The sequence below is a fragment of the Penicillium canariense genome (genome assembly GCF_028826845.1).
Source record: "Penicillium canariense strain IBT 26290 chromosome Unknown utg000004l_segment0_segment0, whole genome shotgun sequence".
NCBI lineage: Eukaryota > Fungi > Ascomycota > Eurotiomycetes > Eurotiales > Aspergillaceae > Penicillium > Penicillium canariense.
Window position 1 is genome coordinate 2,131,256 of NW_026622731.1, and position 19,716 is coordinate 2,150,971.

The following is a 19,716-nucleotide window of genomic DNA, read 5'->3' on the forward strand; positions in this document are numbered from 1 at the left end:
GAATGCCAAAAAAACTACCGCCGGAGCTTTGACGCCTCCGGAGCAGGCAACTAAGATTGCTGGTTCATAAGAGATAACACCTCGGGGGCGATTACGGAGCGGCGAATGATCCGACGAATATTTCGAGACATCAAAGAGGCGCAGCATACGCATTGGCCCGACCGGCCTGCTGGCGAGGCGGAAAGGACCGCCTACTCCATGACCTCCAAGGGCCGGCACTAGAGTTTACACAACACTTTCTGGTCAAATTATCCACAGAAGCAGCTCGTGTCAAGCTATATACAAGCGATGGCCCTCTCTCTCTCTCTCTCTCTCTCCCCGTGACACATGGGCCAGTTCGATATTGCACTGGCAAATTCTGGGTTTGCGAGCTGGCTTTCATATGCAATTGGGATGCTTTTGTAGACACTTTGGCCAGGGAGTGTCAGTCGAAAGATACAAGCTTGTAAATCCAATCAAACACTTCATATCCGACATCCTCAAGTGAGCAGTAGTATTTATTCGGGCACTCTCGGTACTCATTTGGGTTCTCCAAATCGACATGCAGGGTTTAGATGCAATATATATACGCTAGAAACGAACACAAAATCTCATCAAGCGTAAGACGCCCACCCTGGACATAAGTTAGCGACAGCTGTATCCATACATTGTAGCGAAGACATACCGCAATAAAGTACAGCGAGGTTTTTCTCATCGGTTGCTTGTTGGATCAGCTCGTTGACCGTGGCAGTGACACTTAAGGTTTTGCTCAATTTCTTTGCCACCACGGTCAAAGCTCGATCCGCCTCACTCGGTTCATTCGTCGAAGACTTGTCCTTTGCGCCAGGTAAAAGAGGCGGACCATCGCCGGTCTCCTGATTGTCCTGCATTTTTCTCATTCGCAGTGGGGACACCGTCCAACTGTACAGTGGATCGTATCGGAGCACGTCAAGGATAGTCATGATGCTGTATGACTCCTGTCGAAGTGCCTCTAAGGTGAATTCGCAGCAGCGCCGAAAGACTCCCTCTGTTTTTGTGATGCCGAATCCGTCCACCAAGTCTCGAGTCAGCCGGAAGGGTACCACTTCGGGGACCGGCAGAATGCGTCCCTGTTCAAATGCCACACCCAGATCAATATGCACAACCTCTCCTGTCTTTTCATCCAGTAGGATATTATGTCCATGTCGATCGCCGAGCCCAAGCACATGGCCCAGAATTGAGATGGCGGCAGTGCTCCTAGTATAGGCCAGTCGCTTGCTAAACCAGTCGTCGGGATTGTTAAACTTCTCCATGAAGAAGTATTTCATCACAGGATGGAAGTGCTCCGTCACTTGACGGTAGGTCCTAACTCTTTGCTCGAAGGACCTGGTCTGCACGTCGGCGATATGTTTCCGACAGGCGCTGGGTTTCATGTCCTTGGGGAAGAACCGCTGGTGTGCGGGCATCAGATAGTCGTGCAGAGGAATAGTGTTAGGCACAAACTCGATTATTCCAGCGTTGAGCGTTAGTGGAAGTACTTTGTAAGTTCGAATTCCCAGGTTCCGCTGGCGAGTCGGCTGGTGATCTTTGAGAAGACTGCTGACTTGCTCGAATACCTGTTCCATGATCGCGTCTTGACGCAAGTCGTCATTCCCTCCTTTGTACTGAGGAATTATTAGCAGAGCTGGTGGTAAGAGGGTAGCAGGTAACTTGCCAATTGCTTGTATCGGACACCGTTAGTGGCAACGGCAGTCACAATCTTGGGGGCGCTGACACCCGACGCAAGCGTGAATTCAGAACTGAACCTGGCAATCGATGGAACATCGCTGTAGTCAAGGTCCGCTCGGAGCTCAATTTTCATGGTCGGCGGTGGCAGCTTGTATGTTTCGGCATCCTTGGCCAGGCGATCTCCCGTGGGCAGTTTCTTCAGGGGGATCTTCGCACCTGTCTTGAATTTACTGTCTGGCTTGTCGATTGCGAAACGTACGTAAGTGATGTTCATATTGTGTATCGAGATCCACATAGGGCCGATATCCTTATCATTCTTCAAGCGGTCCACGAGCTTGTTTGCAGCCCGGAAGCGAGAATGTGAGGATTGATCTTTTCCGCCCTTGGACTTGCTGCTGGCGAAGATCTGGTACATGCCATGGAACGGATGCTCTGTGCAGATTCTGAACACTAACCCGGTGAGTAGAGACTGGAAATCATCAGAGACATCGAGGAGGCGAGAGGACAGTTGGTTCATGAGAGGTGCAAATTTGCGACTTGGCACATCCTGGAGATATCGAGATACCGCTGTGTTCGCAGTATTGCTATCTGATTTGTCGAGCCAAAGTGCACAGAAACGCAGAACATCGTTATTGTAGGTTTCACTTTCCCTGAGAGCAAGAAGATAGTTTTCAAGGCATTGTTGTAAGAAGGCTTCTCGACTTCGCAAGAGCCGCTGGTATTCACGATCATCGAGATCAAACCATTGTTTGGCTTTTGCGCGGAAGATCTTGAGAGACTCCTTTTCTCGACCCTCTGCATTTTTCATCATGTCTTCTAGGCCCAATAGTTCTTTCTCCTTGTGATCACGCAGCTGCTGAACTCGTTTGAAGTCTTCCATTCCGTCCGGATTCAGAAGCTGTTGGTCGCAGAAACTCGCGAAGCCGTGGTAGACCCGCCCGGCAGCTTCTATTTCTGAGGCACCCTTCAATTCCTTGACAGCCGGGTACAGGTAGTCCTGGAGAATTGATTCGGGCTTCTCTAAGCGTGCTTCAGCGACGTGATGACCCTGGCGAAGACGCATTAGACATGGAAGAGTAGAAAGTGAATACAGAAAACTCACTAAAGTGACAAGTAGTTCCGCACGACTGAGTGGAATCGCTTGTTTATGTAAGTCGCCTTGTCCCTTCAACTGTTGCAACATTCGGATCGATGCAGTCATCTCGCCCTGGTCCCAAAGAACGTTGGCAAGGTCAAACTTTGCGGCCCCGTCAATAACCATTCCCAACTCGGCGCAAGGCTCAGCAAGCTTTGACAGGGTAATTGCGGATTTTAAAGATGCTTGAGAAACACCATGATTCCTTGTGATATCCAATGACTGCCGGAAAACTTTCGCCTCAAGCAGGCGTGACTCTGCTGGGCTCAGATTGGACTTCGCCATCAGGAATTCGTTCTTTCTAATCGACGAGAACAATGCTTCATGCCAGCTCAAGATCTCTCCTACCTCGTTGTAGCTTCTCCAGTTAGAACGTGTATTCAGGCTTTGGATATCTCCCACTATCAATCTCACCTTTCAGTCTTCAGCCAGCTGCTTCTAGCCATAATTTTCTCCCATTCCGCCTCCATTTCCTGAGATGACGATGCCTGCAGAACGTCACTAATCTCAGTCATGATTCCAAGTGCACGAACTGTGTTCCGTAGCTCAATTGTTGATTGACCAGTCTCGACAAGTGTGGTGAGTGACGTCAACAGACAGTTATCAAGAGAAGCAGCAACTTCGCGCAAGGATGAAGATGTGTTCAAGCTTTGAAAGGCGCGGAACACAGTTGCTGGCGGTGACGAATCCAATGGCGAGACTGGAATATCCCATTGCTGAAGGCTTGTTGCGGCTTGCAACATGCTGTTAAAGGATGCCGGCACATTGTTGACATTACCAGAGGCAGAAAGCATTGTGTTGGAAATTCCTTGAAGATTTGTCGCATTCAAAGCCCTCAAGACTCCAAAGGGGTTCGCATTGTCAGACATGCAGACCTCGCTGTCATACTGCGCACTCTGGAAGAGAAGGTTTTTCAGGCCCGAGCTCTCGTACTCCAGCCTCTCCATCACAGTCATCAAAGATGAGCTTTGTTGGATTCCGTAAAAGAGATCGGGATCATCGATGTTTTTGAATATATCATGCAGAAGCTCCACAGGCGGCTCGTATTTGATCACAGACGAGCGGCGAGACCCTGATATCACTCTGGATGCCTGTATTTCCAGGAGAAGAAGAGATGTCTTCTGTAAACCGCATCGATGAGCTGCTGAAGAAGCCTCCCCATAGTCTATGTCGAGCCATTTTTCGCGGTCAACGATTGTTGCTTCATCGGGCACGGGTTGATTGCGGAGATACAAGATGCAACTGAGCACAAGCCGAGCATGTGGCATTGTGTCACGATTGACTTGACTCAGAACCTTCTTGAAAAGCACGGAAATTTTCTGTCGGATTGGACCTCCTTGGTCTTCGGACAGAAGTACCTCATGTATGATGTAGGGTAAAAGCTGCGCTGCCAACCCAGGAATCAAGCGGAGAACAGTGCGCAATGAACCAATGACGGGATCGTTCGGTGTAGCGTTCGACAAGAGAAGGGATAGATTGCGAGCCCATTCAGTAACAAGCAGTTCAGACAGGTCAGCCTCGTCGGAATTAAAGTTGCAAAGTTCAAGCTCTGCTGTCGGGTGTGATAGTTCGGGACAGGTGTATGGGTTCCAAATGAGGGCCGGCATGAGTGACTGTGGAATGATCTCAGCATACGCTTGGAAATCAGTAGCGTCCGTGATGCGGCTGATAATGACTTGGAGGGTCCTCTCAATGAGCCCGGTCTCCAAGCGGTCTTGGACCTGGAGCTTGCTGCAGAGCATTTGAAGAATACTGGCTTTCGACTGATGAATAATATCCAAGCTGTTAGTCAATTCAAGTGTTTGAAACAGCAAATGCTCTTGTTCTCGCATCAATCTCTCATTGATTTTCCCCGTGGCAGCAAAAGAACGACCGATAAGTCGAGCTGCCCATAATTGGTATTCGGGTCCACTGTTGAAAATGTGAAGTGTTTGCCACAGTGAAAAGATGTGTGAGGTAGACGCCGATTCCATGTCACTACCGCTGTCCTCGTTTCCATCGCTTTCCTTCAATCCAGGATACAGCAATGATAACACCAAATCCGCTGTTGGCGTGCTCAGCAAAGATTGAGTTGAATCACGATCTTGGAGTACAGCAAAGACCAGGTCATTTTCACGTTTGGCGTTGAAGGAGCTTCCCGGAGACGAAATCTGTTGGGCTAAGTGTAGCAACTGCGAAAAGGACCGCTTGGTTTCTAGGCTCCATTCTGAAGATTGACAGACTTCCACGAATCCACAAAGCCATTCGTGGAATTTTTGTGCGGTTGACAGGACAGCTTTGAATTGACTTTGCTGTATAGTGCTTTCTGGGGAAGACGAAAAGAGCTTACGCAGAGTCAATAACGTCGAGAGGCAAATGCCGGCTGTGAATCCGGGTCCATTCATTAGGTAAGGTTTCCCAGCTTCGAGAAGATACCAGAAAATTCCCAGGGCGTCTTCAGAACAGTGAACATCGATGAGAAAGGGGCGAAGGGCATTGAGCAGCATTTCAAAGGGATACCCCTCTACCATTATTGGTCCAGCAAGGCAAACGAGCACCCTGAGCTTTCGAATGATGGAACATGTATGAAGAGAGCCCAGCGCAGGGTGGATAGACTCAAGTAGAGACCGGCAAACAAACGTAGCCAGTGCCGGTGACCATATTGATTCAAGCTCAAAGCCCGCACGTTTGCACAAGAAGTCGAGCTCATCAAGCAAGTAGCGAGCTCGAAAAGACGGTTGCTGGTTCGCAGGCAAAGAAATATGAGAAGCACTTTTGCTGGCAATCCAAGTCTGAATATCGAGTGCATAGCGGAAGCTAGGGCGCTTTGAGTATGCTCGTTCAATTTGATCGTGGCGGTCAAGGGCCTTGAAGAACGTGGCAATAATTTGGGAGAAATGGCCCTCGATCTGGGCCATAAATATTTCAGGGCCGAGCAATTTTCTCAGCCGAATCTCAACACCTTTGGGCTGGCTACCCTGCTCAGGAGGTGTGCTGATGTCTCGTGCAATACTGTATGCCTCCGCTTTGTGAAATGATGTTGCGAGGAGTTCAGCATAGGGCATCTCAAGGTAGCTTGCAAGCTCCTGAGCTTCAGATTCCCTGCCCCGCATCATCATTTGTCCAACGACCTCGTCTTTCACATCGACGATCATCTCTTTCAGGCTGTCATATCCAAATATGCTGTACGGCATTGACATTACACTCTGGGTCTCAGTCCAAGTGTAGAGTATTTGAGATGCGAAAAGATGGAATAACTTTCTCCCATCTTGCAGGCCAAGAGCATTCGACGCGGATTCCATGCACTTTTGAGCATATTCGAGAGATGCCGGGACTTGTGCTGGCGTCTCAAACATATGATAAATGCTCCTTCGCAATAAGGTATACCACTTGGAGGCCAGTCTTGACAGGACAAAAAGACGGAGAGCAATCCCTTCAAGCCAATCCGGATCTCTTGGCAGGCTCTCCAAGACATCATTGAAGATGGCATCATGATCTTGAAGTAGAAATCGCTCAAACAGCGTGGGAATAAATTCAGCAACACGGAATTTGACCTGAACATCGCCCTCTTGCAAGATCGTGAAAAGACTAGTCCGCGGAGACGGGAGAGATTGCTGACTTCCATACGATTGGCATGAATCAAGAAGAGCTTGAACTAGCTCGGACAGCGCAGTATACACCGTCGTCGATGCTCTCTTTTTAGCAAGCAGAACTTCCATAAACCAGCTGTACAAGTCCATGGCCGATTCGTTCAAGGTATCGTTCCGTGCATCTGCCCAGGAAGCAACAAAGCCAGTCATCATCCGAATGCAAATGTTGTGTGAAGCTTCACACCGCTCCATTTCATATGACTGTAAGCACTTTTCTCCCAAGTCCTCGAGAATTCGGAGGAGGGCATCTCGCTGCAGTTTTGAACAAGCCTGATAGATTGCTGACAAATTCTGTTGCGCCGATAAAAGGTCAGATTCATCAAGCCCGGTGAGGTATTCAACGATAGTCGAACAAGAGTCTCCAGATGTGGCACTCTCGGTCTGTACTCTCAGAAGGATAGACAGTCGAACAGTTTCAGATCGTTGGAAAGTGGCGTTGTCAGGAAAGAGAGGAGTCGCCACTCTGTTCGAAGCAAGGATTACCTGATTAGCGGATATCTGATCTCCTTGATGCGTCAGCCGGTCATCCAAGTCCATAAAATCTCTCTGATTAGAGCGATTTTCTTTCGAACTTTGACGAAACTTCTCAAGCAGGTTAGCCAATGGCCTGATTAGAGGAGAGAGACCCGTCCAGGCGCAGGAGGTTTCCACCTCTGACATGGAAGGAAGAATTGGCGATATGATTTCAAGGCACGGTTGAACAGCAGTCGATTCGTGGGTGAACAAGAATTCACATATGCAATTCCACAAGGAGTGGCAGTTTTGCTGGAGATCTTGCATTCGAGAATTCGGCTGCTGGGGAAGGCATGCCCCAAAAATGGAAGAGACAATGCAAAATGAAGTCAGGATTTGCAAGATATCCGTAGTGATGTGAAGTGATCTATCCTCACTGATCGTATTCCATGTTTGAAGGAATGTTTCTGACTTCGATCGCAAAAGTTCGACTATCGCGGAGTCGTCAGCATCTTGACGAGTTGATGCCTTTAAAAGCCAGGAGCTCTCATGGTTCCAAGGGTTGGGATGGAGAATGGTAGTGCCTGTGCAGAACATATACTCCAGCAGCTCCCTGTTTTCATAAAATAAAAACCATGTCCTAGTAATGAGGCCCGAGGGTCCTGCATATTGGAAATCAGGCATTTCAAACGGTCGATTCGTGCATGCCATGAAGAGGTCAAGCAAATCCAGTGGGCGCGCAAACATGGCGACTTGGGCTGTTTGGATTCGATTCGTTACGCTACCTGTAGCAAATTATCAGCTGCTCGAGGCTTTTGCATGCTCATCTAAATTTCCATACCGATAGTCCATACCCCCCTCAGCCAACTGCAAATCTGCTGTGAGGCATTTTGCGCCGGGCCGGGACTAAGCTGTGACCTCTTCCGTGCGATCAATGCCCACATGTTCAGAGACGAGTCGGAGATGGCGGAGGGGCCATTCAAGTTCGCAGACGAAAGCAGTGACCGTATATTCTCAGACACAAATGCATATTCAAGTAAATCGGCTTCCATAATTGCACTCAAGAGTTTGCAGGCAGCTCTAGACGTGACAGAAGAAGAGAATGCGCGAGATGTGAGATCTGCAGCCCACGGCCAGTATGCTTTCAGCAGAGAATGGCTGGCACTGGGGCCATTGGCAATACTATTTCGATCATTCAATTAGGTTCGTCGGCAAGCCGCATAAAATTTTACTCACCTTGTCAGTGCTATCATTGTCCAAGATGAAATTGCGCTGTTATCATCGAGAATGCTCGGGACAAGTCGCTTAACAAAAGACTCCATTTTGTCAACATCGATCTCGCCTTCGAGAAAAGGGATCATCTGTAAAGCGCAGATCCTTCTCGCGCCCACCCCCGATACTGCATCGCGAAATACATCATCTATACCCGATGTGAAGCGCTGTCTTTTGCTTGAAACTTCACGGGACATGGCATGGCCAGATTGGTGGACGGCCACGGTTTCTGACAATTTCAACAGGTTCGCAATAGCCCAGATGACAGTCCAGCTGCATTCGGAGCGAGGATTTCCCAGATGAGGCCCGTAGATAGGTCGGCCTTTTCTTCCTCCTTTCTTGTAAAAGATCGTCTCGTCAACCTGTAGCAAGTCCTTTTCAGATCGCTTGACATATTCTGACTGAAGAGAGCTCGTCAACCCCTCGATTAAGCAACTTAACGCCTCAGATGGTTGTTTATGAGCCGTATCCGCCAGGATAACCATGCACAGCATGAGTGTGGCAAGAAGCTCATCTTTCAAGCTTTGCAGCTTGGTGGTCCACAGACGTCGAATTACTGGGATCAGGTCCATCAGGGACGTTCGAACCAGCTCAGTCTGGTCAAATAACACTCTCGAAACAACTGTACATATGCTACTAAACGCCAGTTGGTGTGCATTTCCAGCCATCAGTGATGGTGACTTGACGAACTGCACAAGCCCTTGCAGAATGCTCTCAGCGGCAGCCTGGACAGGAGCGCTGGGACTTGACGTCAGAAGCTGGATACACGCTACAACTTCTCCAATGGCATTTCTATCGCCCACGTATTTCTCTCTATTGCCAGGAGCGGGGGTCATTCTTGACGGTGTCAAGCCGCTGCCACTTGCATCCAGCGGGTCTTCGGGGGCAGAACGGGATCCACTGCGAATGCTGAGTTGGCTCTCATCACTCTCCTGTAGATTGATCGCATCAAGACAGAAATCAATAAGCTTTTCCCAGTCTGCATCACTAAGATGCTCCGTATGAGGAGGGTAGCGAAGAAGGGACGTTAGACATTTCGTATAGTCCACGCTGAGAGGCTCCCACAGGCCGTCCCCGGGAACTGGTATTGTCTCAGTGATGTGATCAATTATTGCGCGAACCGTTTTTGTTCGGAGGTTGCGGAGAAAGATGTCAACTGCAGTACGGAGCACAGACGCGCATGCTGACAGCCGAGCAGCTGAAGGGCTTTTGGAATTTGACCGCTGGGCACGGTTGTAAATTGATCGCTCTAGCACAATAAATCGGAACAGGGATTCAAAAATCGTGTGGCAGGCTTTGTCGCTAAGGTCCAGTCTAAAGAGGTCCAGTCGTGGGTTAGCTTAGCTATCGTGGAGAAGACGCATCGGTCCGGGCTTACAGCTTGGAGCTCTGTTTATGTTGTTGCAGGATATTTTTGATATCTAAAGACCCATCAGATTTGATTCCCATAACTCAAGTGGCATCTGAGCAACGGACCTGCTAAACCATCAGCGCGCTCCTTCTGCTTGTCCGAGGATAACAGCCCGAGAGCCTTATCCAGAAAGATCTCCCCCATTGCGCCGGGAGAGATAGCCGCCCGTTTGCAGCTTTCGCGAAAGCCGGCATTAATTGTCTGGCCTCTCACAAGCAGAATTCTTCCCCCCAGTCGGCCATTCTGCGGTCAAGGCGTTGGCGGTTAAGCAAGTGTTGACTCTTGTTGCGGTTTTGTGGAGCGGCAGTACTGCCAAGCGGATGACCGCCCGGAATTTTGATCGCGTTCCGCCTTTCTGGAACAAACAGAGCTCGAAGCTGCCATTCCCACCTCCTCCACCCCGCGCCGTCATGGCAGAGCTTCACGAGAACCTGGCAGGCCTGCGAGGCTTGTACCAGGACCTCTCTGCTATTTCGGATAGCTCGTTTCTGAACGTTGAGCGACTCGTCGTCGAATTGGAAACGCATATTCAGGACTTCCAAAAACTCCTAGACAAACCCGCGAAGAACAATGCCAGTCGCCAAACGGTACTCTCAGGTATGTGCTCGCCGATACCACACTCCTTTGCTTTGTTTTTTCATGGATTTAATTTAACATTGATCATCATAATGTAGGAAAGATCACGGTTGCAGATGTCCAGTACTCCATCAATCAGGACTTCCAACAAGGCACACTCCAGCTCGCCGATGCCTTGAACATTGATGAGCTGGAGGCGGCGGTGATGTTCCTAGCCGCCCAAGAAGATTCACAGGTCCTGGACCGACCTCCCTTAATCACAGCGATTATGCGATTCCACGAGCGCCGCCATTTTCTTCTCGAGTGTTTACGCCTGATTTGCCGCGAGTCCCTCGAATCGGAGCGAGAAATGACCCAACCTACTATGCAAGAGACGCTGGCCCTCATTCTTGAGATCACGAACAGCCCTATGCGGAACGCGTCCCTTTTCGCCAGGAAAGCCATGACTTCCATGGAAGACATTGAGAAATGGCTGTCACTTCTCGGGGATCAAGTCCAGAAGGCTTCTATCGTGGGCCAGGAAGAGGATCGTGACATCATGGAGGCCATTGAATACCAACGGCACAGCCTACAGCAGCAGCATGAGTCGCTGGGAGCCATCCTGCTATACCTTTTCAAGGGCTCATTCACGAGTGCGGAGGACTTCCGCATCCTTATTACTCATCTGAAGAAGTTAGAGCGCTTTGATGGGCTGCTCATTCATTACCTGCCCGTCGCAATTTCATCTTTTGTTCAGCATGGGTCTCCCGAGGGTTCTGGGTCGCGGAACGAAGCTCGGGACTTGCACCAGGTGATCGCTACGGCCAGAGATGGTCAAACGTGGAAGCTCCCAAACTTCCATGCTGCTATCATAGCCCTGTGGTTGGCGGTCTATAGTGGATGGTACTTTGACGATGGCCCGTCGGATCCTGTTCCCGGCGTTGATCCCGAGAGAGAAGCGGAGGAGCGCACGAAAACGTTCATGTCATCCCTCGATGACGGGGCATTGGACTTTATGTTGGCAATCTGCGCCAGCGTCAATAGTGAAGAATGGGCCGATCCCGCCCGCAGCGAACTCGTGTCTTTGCTTTTAAAAGAAAGTGTCATCAGTCTACCGGACTCTAGTTCCTGCAGCGGTTACATGAAAGAACTGTTGATGGAGAATTTCGAGGTGTTTGTGGAATCATGTATTGCAAACATGCCCGATGCTGTCCGAAAGCTAAAGTCAGAAGAAGACACGCAACGATTGGATCAAATCACGGCTTTGAGAGACGGCCTGACGTCCAGTGTTCACCGTGGTTTAGTGGAGGCGCGAACCCACCTCGAGTCCCTCTTGATGATTATTTCGTTTGCTTTTGAACATCGAGAGGATGCGGCTCAGGAATTCTGGGGTGATGTTGAAGGTAATCTTTACGGTTTCCTCCAATGGGCCTCTAAGCGTCAAACGGTCCCCCGCGTCAGTGCCTTCTGCGAGATGCTTTGCTCTCTATCAAATGGGGAGGAGAACGCCGCTGCCGCGCATAGGTTCTTGACAGAGGAAGAAAAATTCCTGTCCTCCAAGTTGAAGCGATCTACGAACATGAATTGGACTCAGATGTTCGCCGAACTACACCTCTATGCAAATCGAGTTACGGAAAAGCCTTCAACCAGCAGCCAGACCTCGCATCCTAGTCAGGGACTCACTCGCACTCGGAAGCCAGAGCCTGTGGATATGAGCGAGCCAGAAAGCCCCGTCATGCTCACCTGCTACCTCCGGCTCATGGGACATTTGTGCAAACAGAGTGGTGCCATTAGGGATTGGATGTTGCAAAATGAATCGTTCAAGGTTGCTGATGAACTTTTGACGCTGTGCAGAGGGCCAATTCCCACTCATCTCAGAGCAACAATATTTGCTACACTCTCAGCATTGATGACCGACAGAACGTCTGTGCATGGTAATCATATGTGGGAGTCACTTGACACTTTTCTGACAAGTCCACCGCCGGGGGAGACATCAAACACTGTCAAAGCACCCGCACAATCCAATCACCATCTTTGGTATGAGCAGCAGGCGCTGCAGAAGATTGGCGAGAGTTTTGATCAAACCAATGCCTTTGTTGTTCTAGTCAATTCTCTAGTCATACCCACCTCCGACTTGGGTGATAAGCCGTTATCACTTCCATTCCCTGATTCATTGGGGGCCACATATCGCATGCCCGGGATCGAACCTTACGTCGACTTCGTTCTGGGCCACGCTCTCTCTCGAAAGATCCAAGATCTCAATGACTATCAATCCCGCTTGTTGACCTATAACTGCTTGGAATTCATTGTGACGAGCTTGCGGACTTTCAATGAGGATCTCGTCACTGTTCTCAGTCAGCCATCCCTCGCCTCTGATTCTGCCGCTAAAGCCTCCGACCTCGACAACTATATTCGCCTTCATGCATTCGCCCGTGTGATGGAATGGCTTTTCAATGAAGATGTCCTGAAAGCCCTGTTCGCAACCAGCCACCAGGATATCTCCGAAGTCGCACAAGCGTCCTCCGATTCGGTTTTAGTCCTGACATTGCTTCGTAGCGTTGAGGTGATGAACTTGATTATGGATCTCCAATCAACGTATTTCAATCTCGTTAAGTCAAAGGTCAAACCCAAGGCTGCAGGGCACCGTTCTACTGTTGCAAACTCATCACTTGCTTCATTTGAAGACAGTGTGCTCAACAATTTGACTCTGATCCCCGCCCTTTGTCTGTATTGCGGTACCGGGCATGAGCAACTTACTGTCACGTCTATGGCTTTGCTGGAGAAACTCACAAGCTCCCGCAAACTCAACAAAATGTCCTCGCCTGAAATTATGAAGTGGCAATCCTCGAATAAGATCGTGGAGGTCCTTGCTACTGAGGTGGATGTTGACAGTGTTGCGCGCTCACTAGTCTCCCAGATGGACCCAGACCCAAGAGAATTGGAGTATGGATCTCAGGCTGCTGGCTATGTCATCCGGGAAAGCCTTCTCGCTCTCTTGAACAGCTGTCTCGGTATGATCACAGATCGCCCTACTGTGGCCCACCTCTTGCTCGGCTTCAGTTGCCTGGGCAATATTCTTGATATTCCTTCCAATGGTTTGTTCGCGAATCGAATGTCCTTGCTGCATGCCATCATTGGTTTCCTGCAGACATATCCTGATGAGCTGGAAGGAAGTATTACATCATGGACGGTGCACCTCAAACGCATGGCATTCGAGGTTTTAAAACACCTGTGGTCCTCGAAGCTCGCTAGTTATTTCACTCTTGGTGAGATGCGCGCTCATGGATTCTTGATGAACATGTTTGCCGGACAACCCATCGTTGGCCCTAACACTCCCTGGAATGGCTATCCAATCTTTACGGATGAATTCTGGGTCACCGATGCTACTTCAGCCTTGGCGGAATTCCTACTCTTCCGAAGCCATCTGTTTGCATATGCGGCCACGGAGATCCGCTCGGCAGCAAAGGTTGGATCACCGACGCTTCAAACCAGTATCCTCTCCACCCTTCTTGGAAGCTCGACGCTGGACAATGGTGAAGCCTTCTCTAACGCATCTGTCTTTGATCTCTTTGACTTCGCCGACCTGGATGTCTCCCGCAATTTCAATGTACCTCAACTAGCTTTGCTTGGCAATATCGCCGTTGACGATTGCGCTACACAAGGACAGGACCCATTGATTCTTTACGATCTTGCCAAGATTGAGGAGTTGATACAGATTCGGAAAGCAGAGCTATTTGCTGCTGAACCAGCACGGCCTCAGGGCGAAGAACAATTCCAGGCGGAGGCGGAGAGCTTGAAATTGTTCATTCTTGCGACCAACCAGAGCCGTCAGATTCGTTACAACCGTTACCTCGCCCTCCGGTCCTGGGCGGAGCTCGTTACTACCGTCATCACCTGCTCTGTTCTAGATGATGCGAGCAGGCCGACATTCATCTTGCATGCCATTCAAATGATTCTTCCCAAGCTCGAGATCTCAATCGAAAGCGAATCGCCAGAAGCAATGGAGCTTGCGCGATTGGGTGAGACATTGATCAGCAAGCTTTCGTCTGATTTGTCTGGAATCCCTGTTTCTAGGAGTGGGGATGCCATTGACGAGAAGCTTCACCAGCTCTTCCAGGTGTCTATCCGTGGCATCAGGTTGGCATCCGGAAATGTTTCTTTGAGAGAGGTTCTCTACAGCATCTGCTCCCGCTACATCACCCGCATCACATCCTCGGGTGGGGCCCATGATAGCCTTTGCCGTCATAGCCAACAAGTTGTCAAAACCGCAAGCCCTGGTCTTGTGGAGATCGTCTGCGATGATGCCTATAGTGGACAAGAGGCTTGCCGTGCTTCCGCTCTTCTCTTTTTGAATTGCCTAGCAGCTCTAGATAGCCGAACCGATTGTGTTCTTGCCGAGCTGATATCCCAGTCGAACTACCTTAGTCTCTTCCTTGATGCTGTCAGGTCACTTCCCGTTGAGCTTCGGAACGCCGAGGCAGCTGGTATGTTTCTCGTTATCCAAAAATCACGTCGATTGCTGCTTACAGATAAATGTCCAGATACATCTATTTTGTTGGCGTACTATGAATCTCTGTTAGCGCTACTTCAGCAGCTTTCTCAGACCAAAAGTGGAGCTACCTATGTTCTCAAGTCAGGTCTGTTTGACTCCGTTCGCGAGTCGCAGCTGTTTGCTGCGGATCCCGATATTGGAATTGGTCTGTTTCTCCGTTCGTAGGATTGTTCGTGATATCCGTGCTAACCTCTGTAGATATCGATAATCCGGATGCCCTCCGAAAGTACTATGATCTCCTTCTGTGTGTGATCCGTGTCATTGCCTCCGCTGTATTCTCCAGAGGGGTCCACAATGAGCAGATCAAGGTACAGACTCGGGCCTTCCTCGCCGAGAACCGGCCATGCATGGTCGGTGTCTTCAAGCGGTTTGCCAAAATTGGAGGTGGCACAAGTACCAATCACCACGAGGCGCTTTGTGAACTCGTCAAGTCATTTATGGCTTTGGTGACCGCTACTGATTTCCTTGAGGTTTGTTTGCCCTTCCGGCCTAATTGACAGAGATTGTGTCGCTGAGTGTTTTGCAGTTCGAGGATCAAGAAGTGCAACAAAGCACTCGGCCGCTTCTGTTCTCATGAACTTGCTGTTATCGACGTTGGGCTTGTTTACCTAGGAGATAGGTATTATGGATAGGTCCAGGGGGAATGGCGTGTAATATACTATGAGCGGAGTAGGAGATTGAGCGATTTTCAAGATACATTTCATGAACGCATTTCATTTCACTTCATACTCATGCTACCTACCTACGGTGGAAGGGTCTAGCCACTTGGGTAGGTTGTCGGATTGTTTGAAAATATTTCTCTTTCCACTCAGATTCTGTTTAAAATAGCTAGCCTAAGGTTGGATATTGTACCTAGCAGTCTGAAATGGTAGGTCGAAGCTGGTACCTACCATATATATTTCAGCGGACATTCTTGGTGGCCGAAATTCATGCTCGAAAATTGGATAGCACCTGATGCGTCACACCTTGGGGGCATTAAATCAATAGCAGACCCCTTTCCAATAAACCGACCAGTTCCTTGTGAAGGAAACAAAAGTTCAACGATCCCACACCGGGTTGTACACCACAGCATCTCCCCGGAGCCCCGGAGCTGCCACTATCTTATCGCCGTGCGGAGCTGGAACTCTCGCAGGGAGCAACGCCAACTCCCCTCAACTACCCGAACCCGCACGACTCCGCCCAGACCGCCCTGGCGCATGTTCGATCTATCATCGCGAATTCTCTCTTGCCAAGAGCTCCTCCTCCTCCTCGTCGGACCGAACCGGCTGGATGCAGCAGAACTCAAGTGCCGACCCGGAGCAGAGGAGTGGTAAGCGCAAATCGAGCGGCAAGAGGAAGCTTTCTGATCAAGGAGAGCCGTCGCAGCCGCAGTCGCAGCGGACCATCTCTGAGCTTCTCTCCTCGAACCCCTCGCGCGACGACCTATCACAGAACCTCTCCCCGTCCTCGAAACGCTCTCGCTTCTCCGTCTCCCCCTCTCGCTCCGCCGCGGGACACCCAGTGTCGCCCAACAAGATGTATAACTTCTCCGGCTCCCCGCCCAAGAACGGTGCGGCCTTCGTGCGCAGCATACCAGGGTCGAATGTGAATGTGCCATCGGTGAAAGCCCAAGCTTTCGGTACAAACGTTTGTCAGAATAACTTTAGTCCTCATGCTGGGGCGAAGAAGCTAGTCGTCAAGAACCTTCGCACGGGACCACGAGTGAATCAAGAGCCATACTTTGATAAGATTTGGGCGCAGCTTGATGCTGCACTGTCGGCTATCTTCGATGGTCAGAAGCCGGAGATATCGTTGGAGGAGCTATACAAGGGCGCGGAAAATATCTGTCGACAAGAGCGGGCGGCCGTGCTGGCCAAGAAAGTCCAAGAGAGATGCAAAGACTACGTAGCTGGGAAACTACGAGACAACCTGGTAACAAGGGCCGGAGGTGGGACCGACGTTGATACATTGCGGGCAGTGATCGAGGCATGGTCGGTCTGGCACTCGAGACTGGTACGTTACCGGGAACAGTATAAGCCATTGACCGTAGAGCTAAATGTGACACAGATTACTGTTCGCTGGATCTTCTATTACCTCGACCAGTCGTTCCTTCTGCATTCCAAGGATTTCCCTGTGATCCAGGAAATGGGATTGATCCAGTTCCGCGCGTACGTATTCGGCGATCAGAGCCTGAAGCCGAAGATACTACGAGGTGCCTGCGATCTTATTGCCGCCGACCGTGGCGCCGAGACCAGCACCATTCCCGACGCAAGCCTACTTCGGGACGCAATAGAGCTCTTCCACAGTCTCGATGTCTACAGCAGTGACTTCGAACCGTTGTTTATTTCCGACTCACATAACTACATTAACTCATGGGCGCAACGGGAGTCCGCCGGATATCTCGCTTCATATGTCGACAACAGCCAACATTTGATCGATCGAGAAGTCGAGCGATGTACTTTGTTCTCCTTGAATCGAAGCACCAAGCAGAAGTTGTCCGAACTGTTGGATGAGATACTGGTCGCAGAACATGAGGCAGTTCTTCTCAGTGAGAATGACGTGCTTGGGTTGATGCGATCAGGGAACAAGACCGCTCTGAAGCAGCTCTACAGTCTTCTTAACCGACGAAGCCTAGCGAGCAAACTGAAATCCGCCTTTAGCCACTTCATCATCGAGGAGGGCTCGAGCATTGTGTTTGACGAGACAAATGAAGTGGACATGGTCGTGCACCTCCTTCAATTTAAGAAACAGCTCGATGATACCGTACGCGAATCATTCGACCGAAATGAGGTTCTTGGCCATACCCTTCGTGAGGCTTTCGGGCAATTCATGAATCTTGGCAAGAAGGGAGAATCCACTGCTGGTACCGACAACCCGAAGACCGGTGAAATGATTGCCAAGTATGTTGATCGGTTGTTGAAGGGAGGTTGGAAGATGCCGGCGAGTCAGCAGGACGTAGCGATGGCAGATGAGGATGCCGAGATCAACCGACAGCTGGACCAAGTGCTGGACCTGTTTCGATTCGTTCAAGGAAAGGCAGTTTTCGAAGCATTCTACAAGAATGATCTCGCTCGTCGTCTACTGATGGGCCGAAGTGCAAGCGACGATGCAGAGAAGAGTATGCTGGGTCGTTTGAAGAAAGGTATGTACTCATTCAATCCCGCTACTATTTCTACTTTCGTTTGTCTGACATCCCCCAGAATGCGGTTCAAGCTTCACACATAATCTTGAAACCATGTTCAAGGATATGGAAGTGGCACGCGACGAGATGGCCGCGTACAGTGCTCTGAACCGGGAGCGTGATCGCAAGGATCGCCCGCCCGTCGATCTCAGTGTCAGCGTACTCTCCGCCGCCGCGTGGCCATCCTACGCCGACGTTCCCGTGCAAATCCCACCGAATATCGCGGCCTCAATCAACGATTTCCAAGAATTCTACTGCAACAAACACACAGGTCGCCGGCTCAACTGGAAGCATCAACTTGCACACTGTCAATTGCGTGCTCGATTCCTCAAGGGCTCCAAGGAGCTGGTGGTCAGCTCCTTCCAGGCCATTGTTCTGCTCCTCTTCAACGACATCGGCGAGGGTGAGACCTTGCGCTACTCGGTGATCCAAACCGCGACAGGGCTCTGTAAGTGATTCTGATCACAGCGCATGGAGCCTAGCTAACGTACCTCTCAGCTGATCCTGAATTGAAGCGAACCCTGCAGTCACTCGCGTGTGCTAAGTACCGCGTGCTGATCAAGAACCCCAAAGGGAAGGAGGTGGAAACGACGGACGAGTTCTCGTACAATGCCAGCTTCACCGACGCCAAGATGCGCATCAAGATCAACCAGATCCAGCTGAAGGAAACCAAGGAGGAGAACAAATCGACGCACGAACGAGTCGCGGCAGACCGGCACTACGAGACCCAGGCGGCCATCGTGCGCATCATGAAGAGTCGCAAGACCATCACACATGCCGAGCTCATCGCGGAAGTGATCGAAGCTACTCGTCATCGCGGCACCCTCCAGCCTGCCGAGATCAAGACCAACATCGAAAAGTATGCTACCCTTCTCCCTCTCTTTCATTACACTGTTATTTGTTTTCTGCCTTCGGTGAGCCTTTGGGAACGCATGTTCTAACCATTTCCGCGCAGATTGATCGAGAAGGACTACATGGAGCGAGCCGAGGGCAACCAATACAAATATGTGGCATAGAGAAGGATCCCCCTAGACCAGTGCGCTCAATGTCTCTCAGCGGTGCGTGAGATGCCTGTTTTGGGACCGGGAGGGGCCCGTGTCTTTGCCGGCGCGGTTCGCTGGTTCCTTTTTCTTCTTTCCCCAGTTGGGTTGCCGGACTGGAATCGTGGGAACCCCAGGATTGAAGGATTGTTCATTGCCGTCAGTGTTGTCCATGTATCTGCCGTGATATTGCCTGGTCATCGTATACTGTTTGACTTCCCTAACCCTATGGCTCATTCGTATGCGAGGCTATGAGCTAGTTCTTGTGCCGTGCGGCTACTCCGTAGAAGAATCCGGGTGGAAGTCGGAGTAGCTCCGGGCCCACCAACACCGTCAGGGAGGGTGGGGGAGGTGTACCTTAGGACAATGCTAGCCTCGGGCAGTGTCGATGTTCGCAACGGCACAGGCCCGGACCCCTAGGAGAAAGCAATAGTACGGAGTAACGCGAACCCCATGGTTTTTTTTACCCGAACCTGTTCTCCGCACTTACCCAATCCATTTACTGTTTCTTCACATGGCTCATTTCCTCATTATTAGACACTCCAATGTGGGAAACTGTGCAGTCTATGCCAACGTGTTCGATTCTGGATATACTTGCAAACACGGGGGCGATGGGCAGTCTAGGTTCCGGCCCACCTGGGCTGCTCGTGACTCGCACCAGGGGGGGCACATGATCGGATAGTATAACTAGGACCCTCCGTACACCGTACCGTTGGGGATTTGTTTAATCGGTCTAACCAATAGGACGATCAGACAGCGTATCGGCCACCTCCTTGAATTCCTCCATTTCATCATGACCAATTACCTCAATTGCCGGGGTTCT

General features: G+C 50.4%; 3 protein-coding genes across 3 annotated transcripts; 2 read left to right on the forward strand and 1 right to left on the reverse strand.

The window, feature by feature from the left end:
• Positions 1-593: 593 nt before the first annotated feature.
• Positions 594-9,730, reverse strand: atmA (DNA-binding protein kinase TEL1; the record flags this gene model as incomplete). Its single annotated transcript, XM_056689226.1, has 9 exons — positions 594-613; positions 665-1,622; positions 1,673-2,734; positions 2,789-3,179; positions 3,236-7,688; positions 7,745-8,085; positions 8,140-9,489; positions 9,554-9,596; positions 9,652-9,730. 9 exons carry the CDS (start codon positions 9,728-9,730, stop codon positions 594-596), a joined length of 8,697 nt encoding a protein of 2,898 aa, XP_056541655.1.
• Positions 9,731-9,996: 266 nt separating this feature from the next.
• On the forward strand, positions 9,997-15,270 carry N7482_007102 (nuclear pore complex Nup192/Nup205 family protein; the record flags this gene model as incomplete). Its single annotated transcript, XM_056689227.1, has 5 exons — positions 9,997-10,183; positions 10,261-14,625; positions 14,683-14,838; positions 14,892-15,163; positions 15,220-15,270. The coding sequence occupies 5 exons, from the start codon at positions 9,997-9,999 to the stop codon at positions 15,268-15,270; spliced, it is 5,031 nt and encodes a 1,676-aa protein (XP_056541656.1).
• A 692-nt stretch (positions 15,271-15,962) lies between these two features.
• On the forward strand, positions 15,963-18,869 carry N7482_007103 (cullin family protein; the record flags this gene model as incomplete). The annotated part of the gene is made up of 4 exons (XM_056689228.1): positions 15,963-17,814; positions 17,873-18,301; positions 18,352-18,712; positions 18,809-18,869. 4 exons carry the CDS (start codon positions 15,963-15,965, stop codon positions 18,867-18,869), a joined length of 2,703 nt encoding a protein of 900 aa, XP_056541657.1.
• Positions 18,870-19,716: the final 847 nt, after the last annotated feature.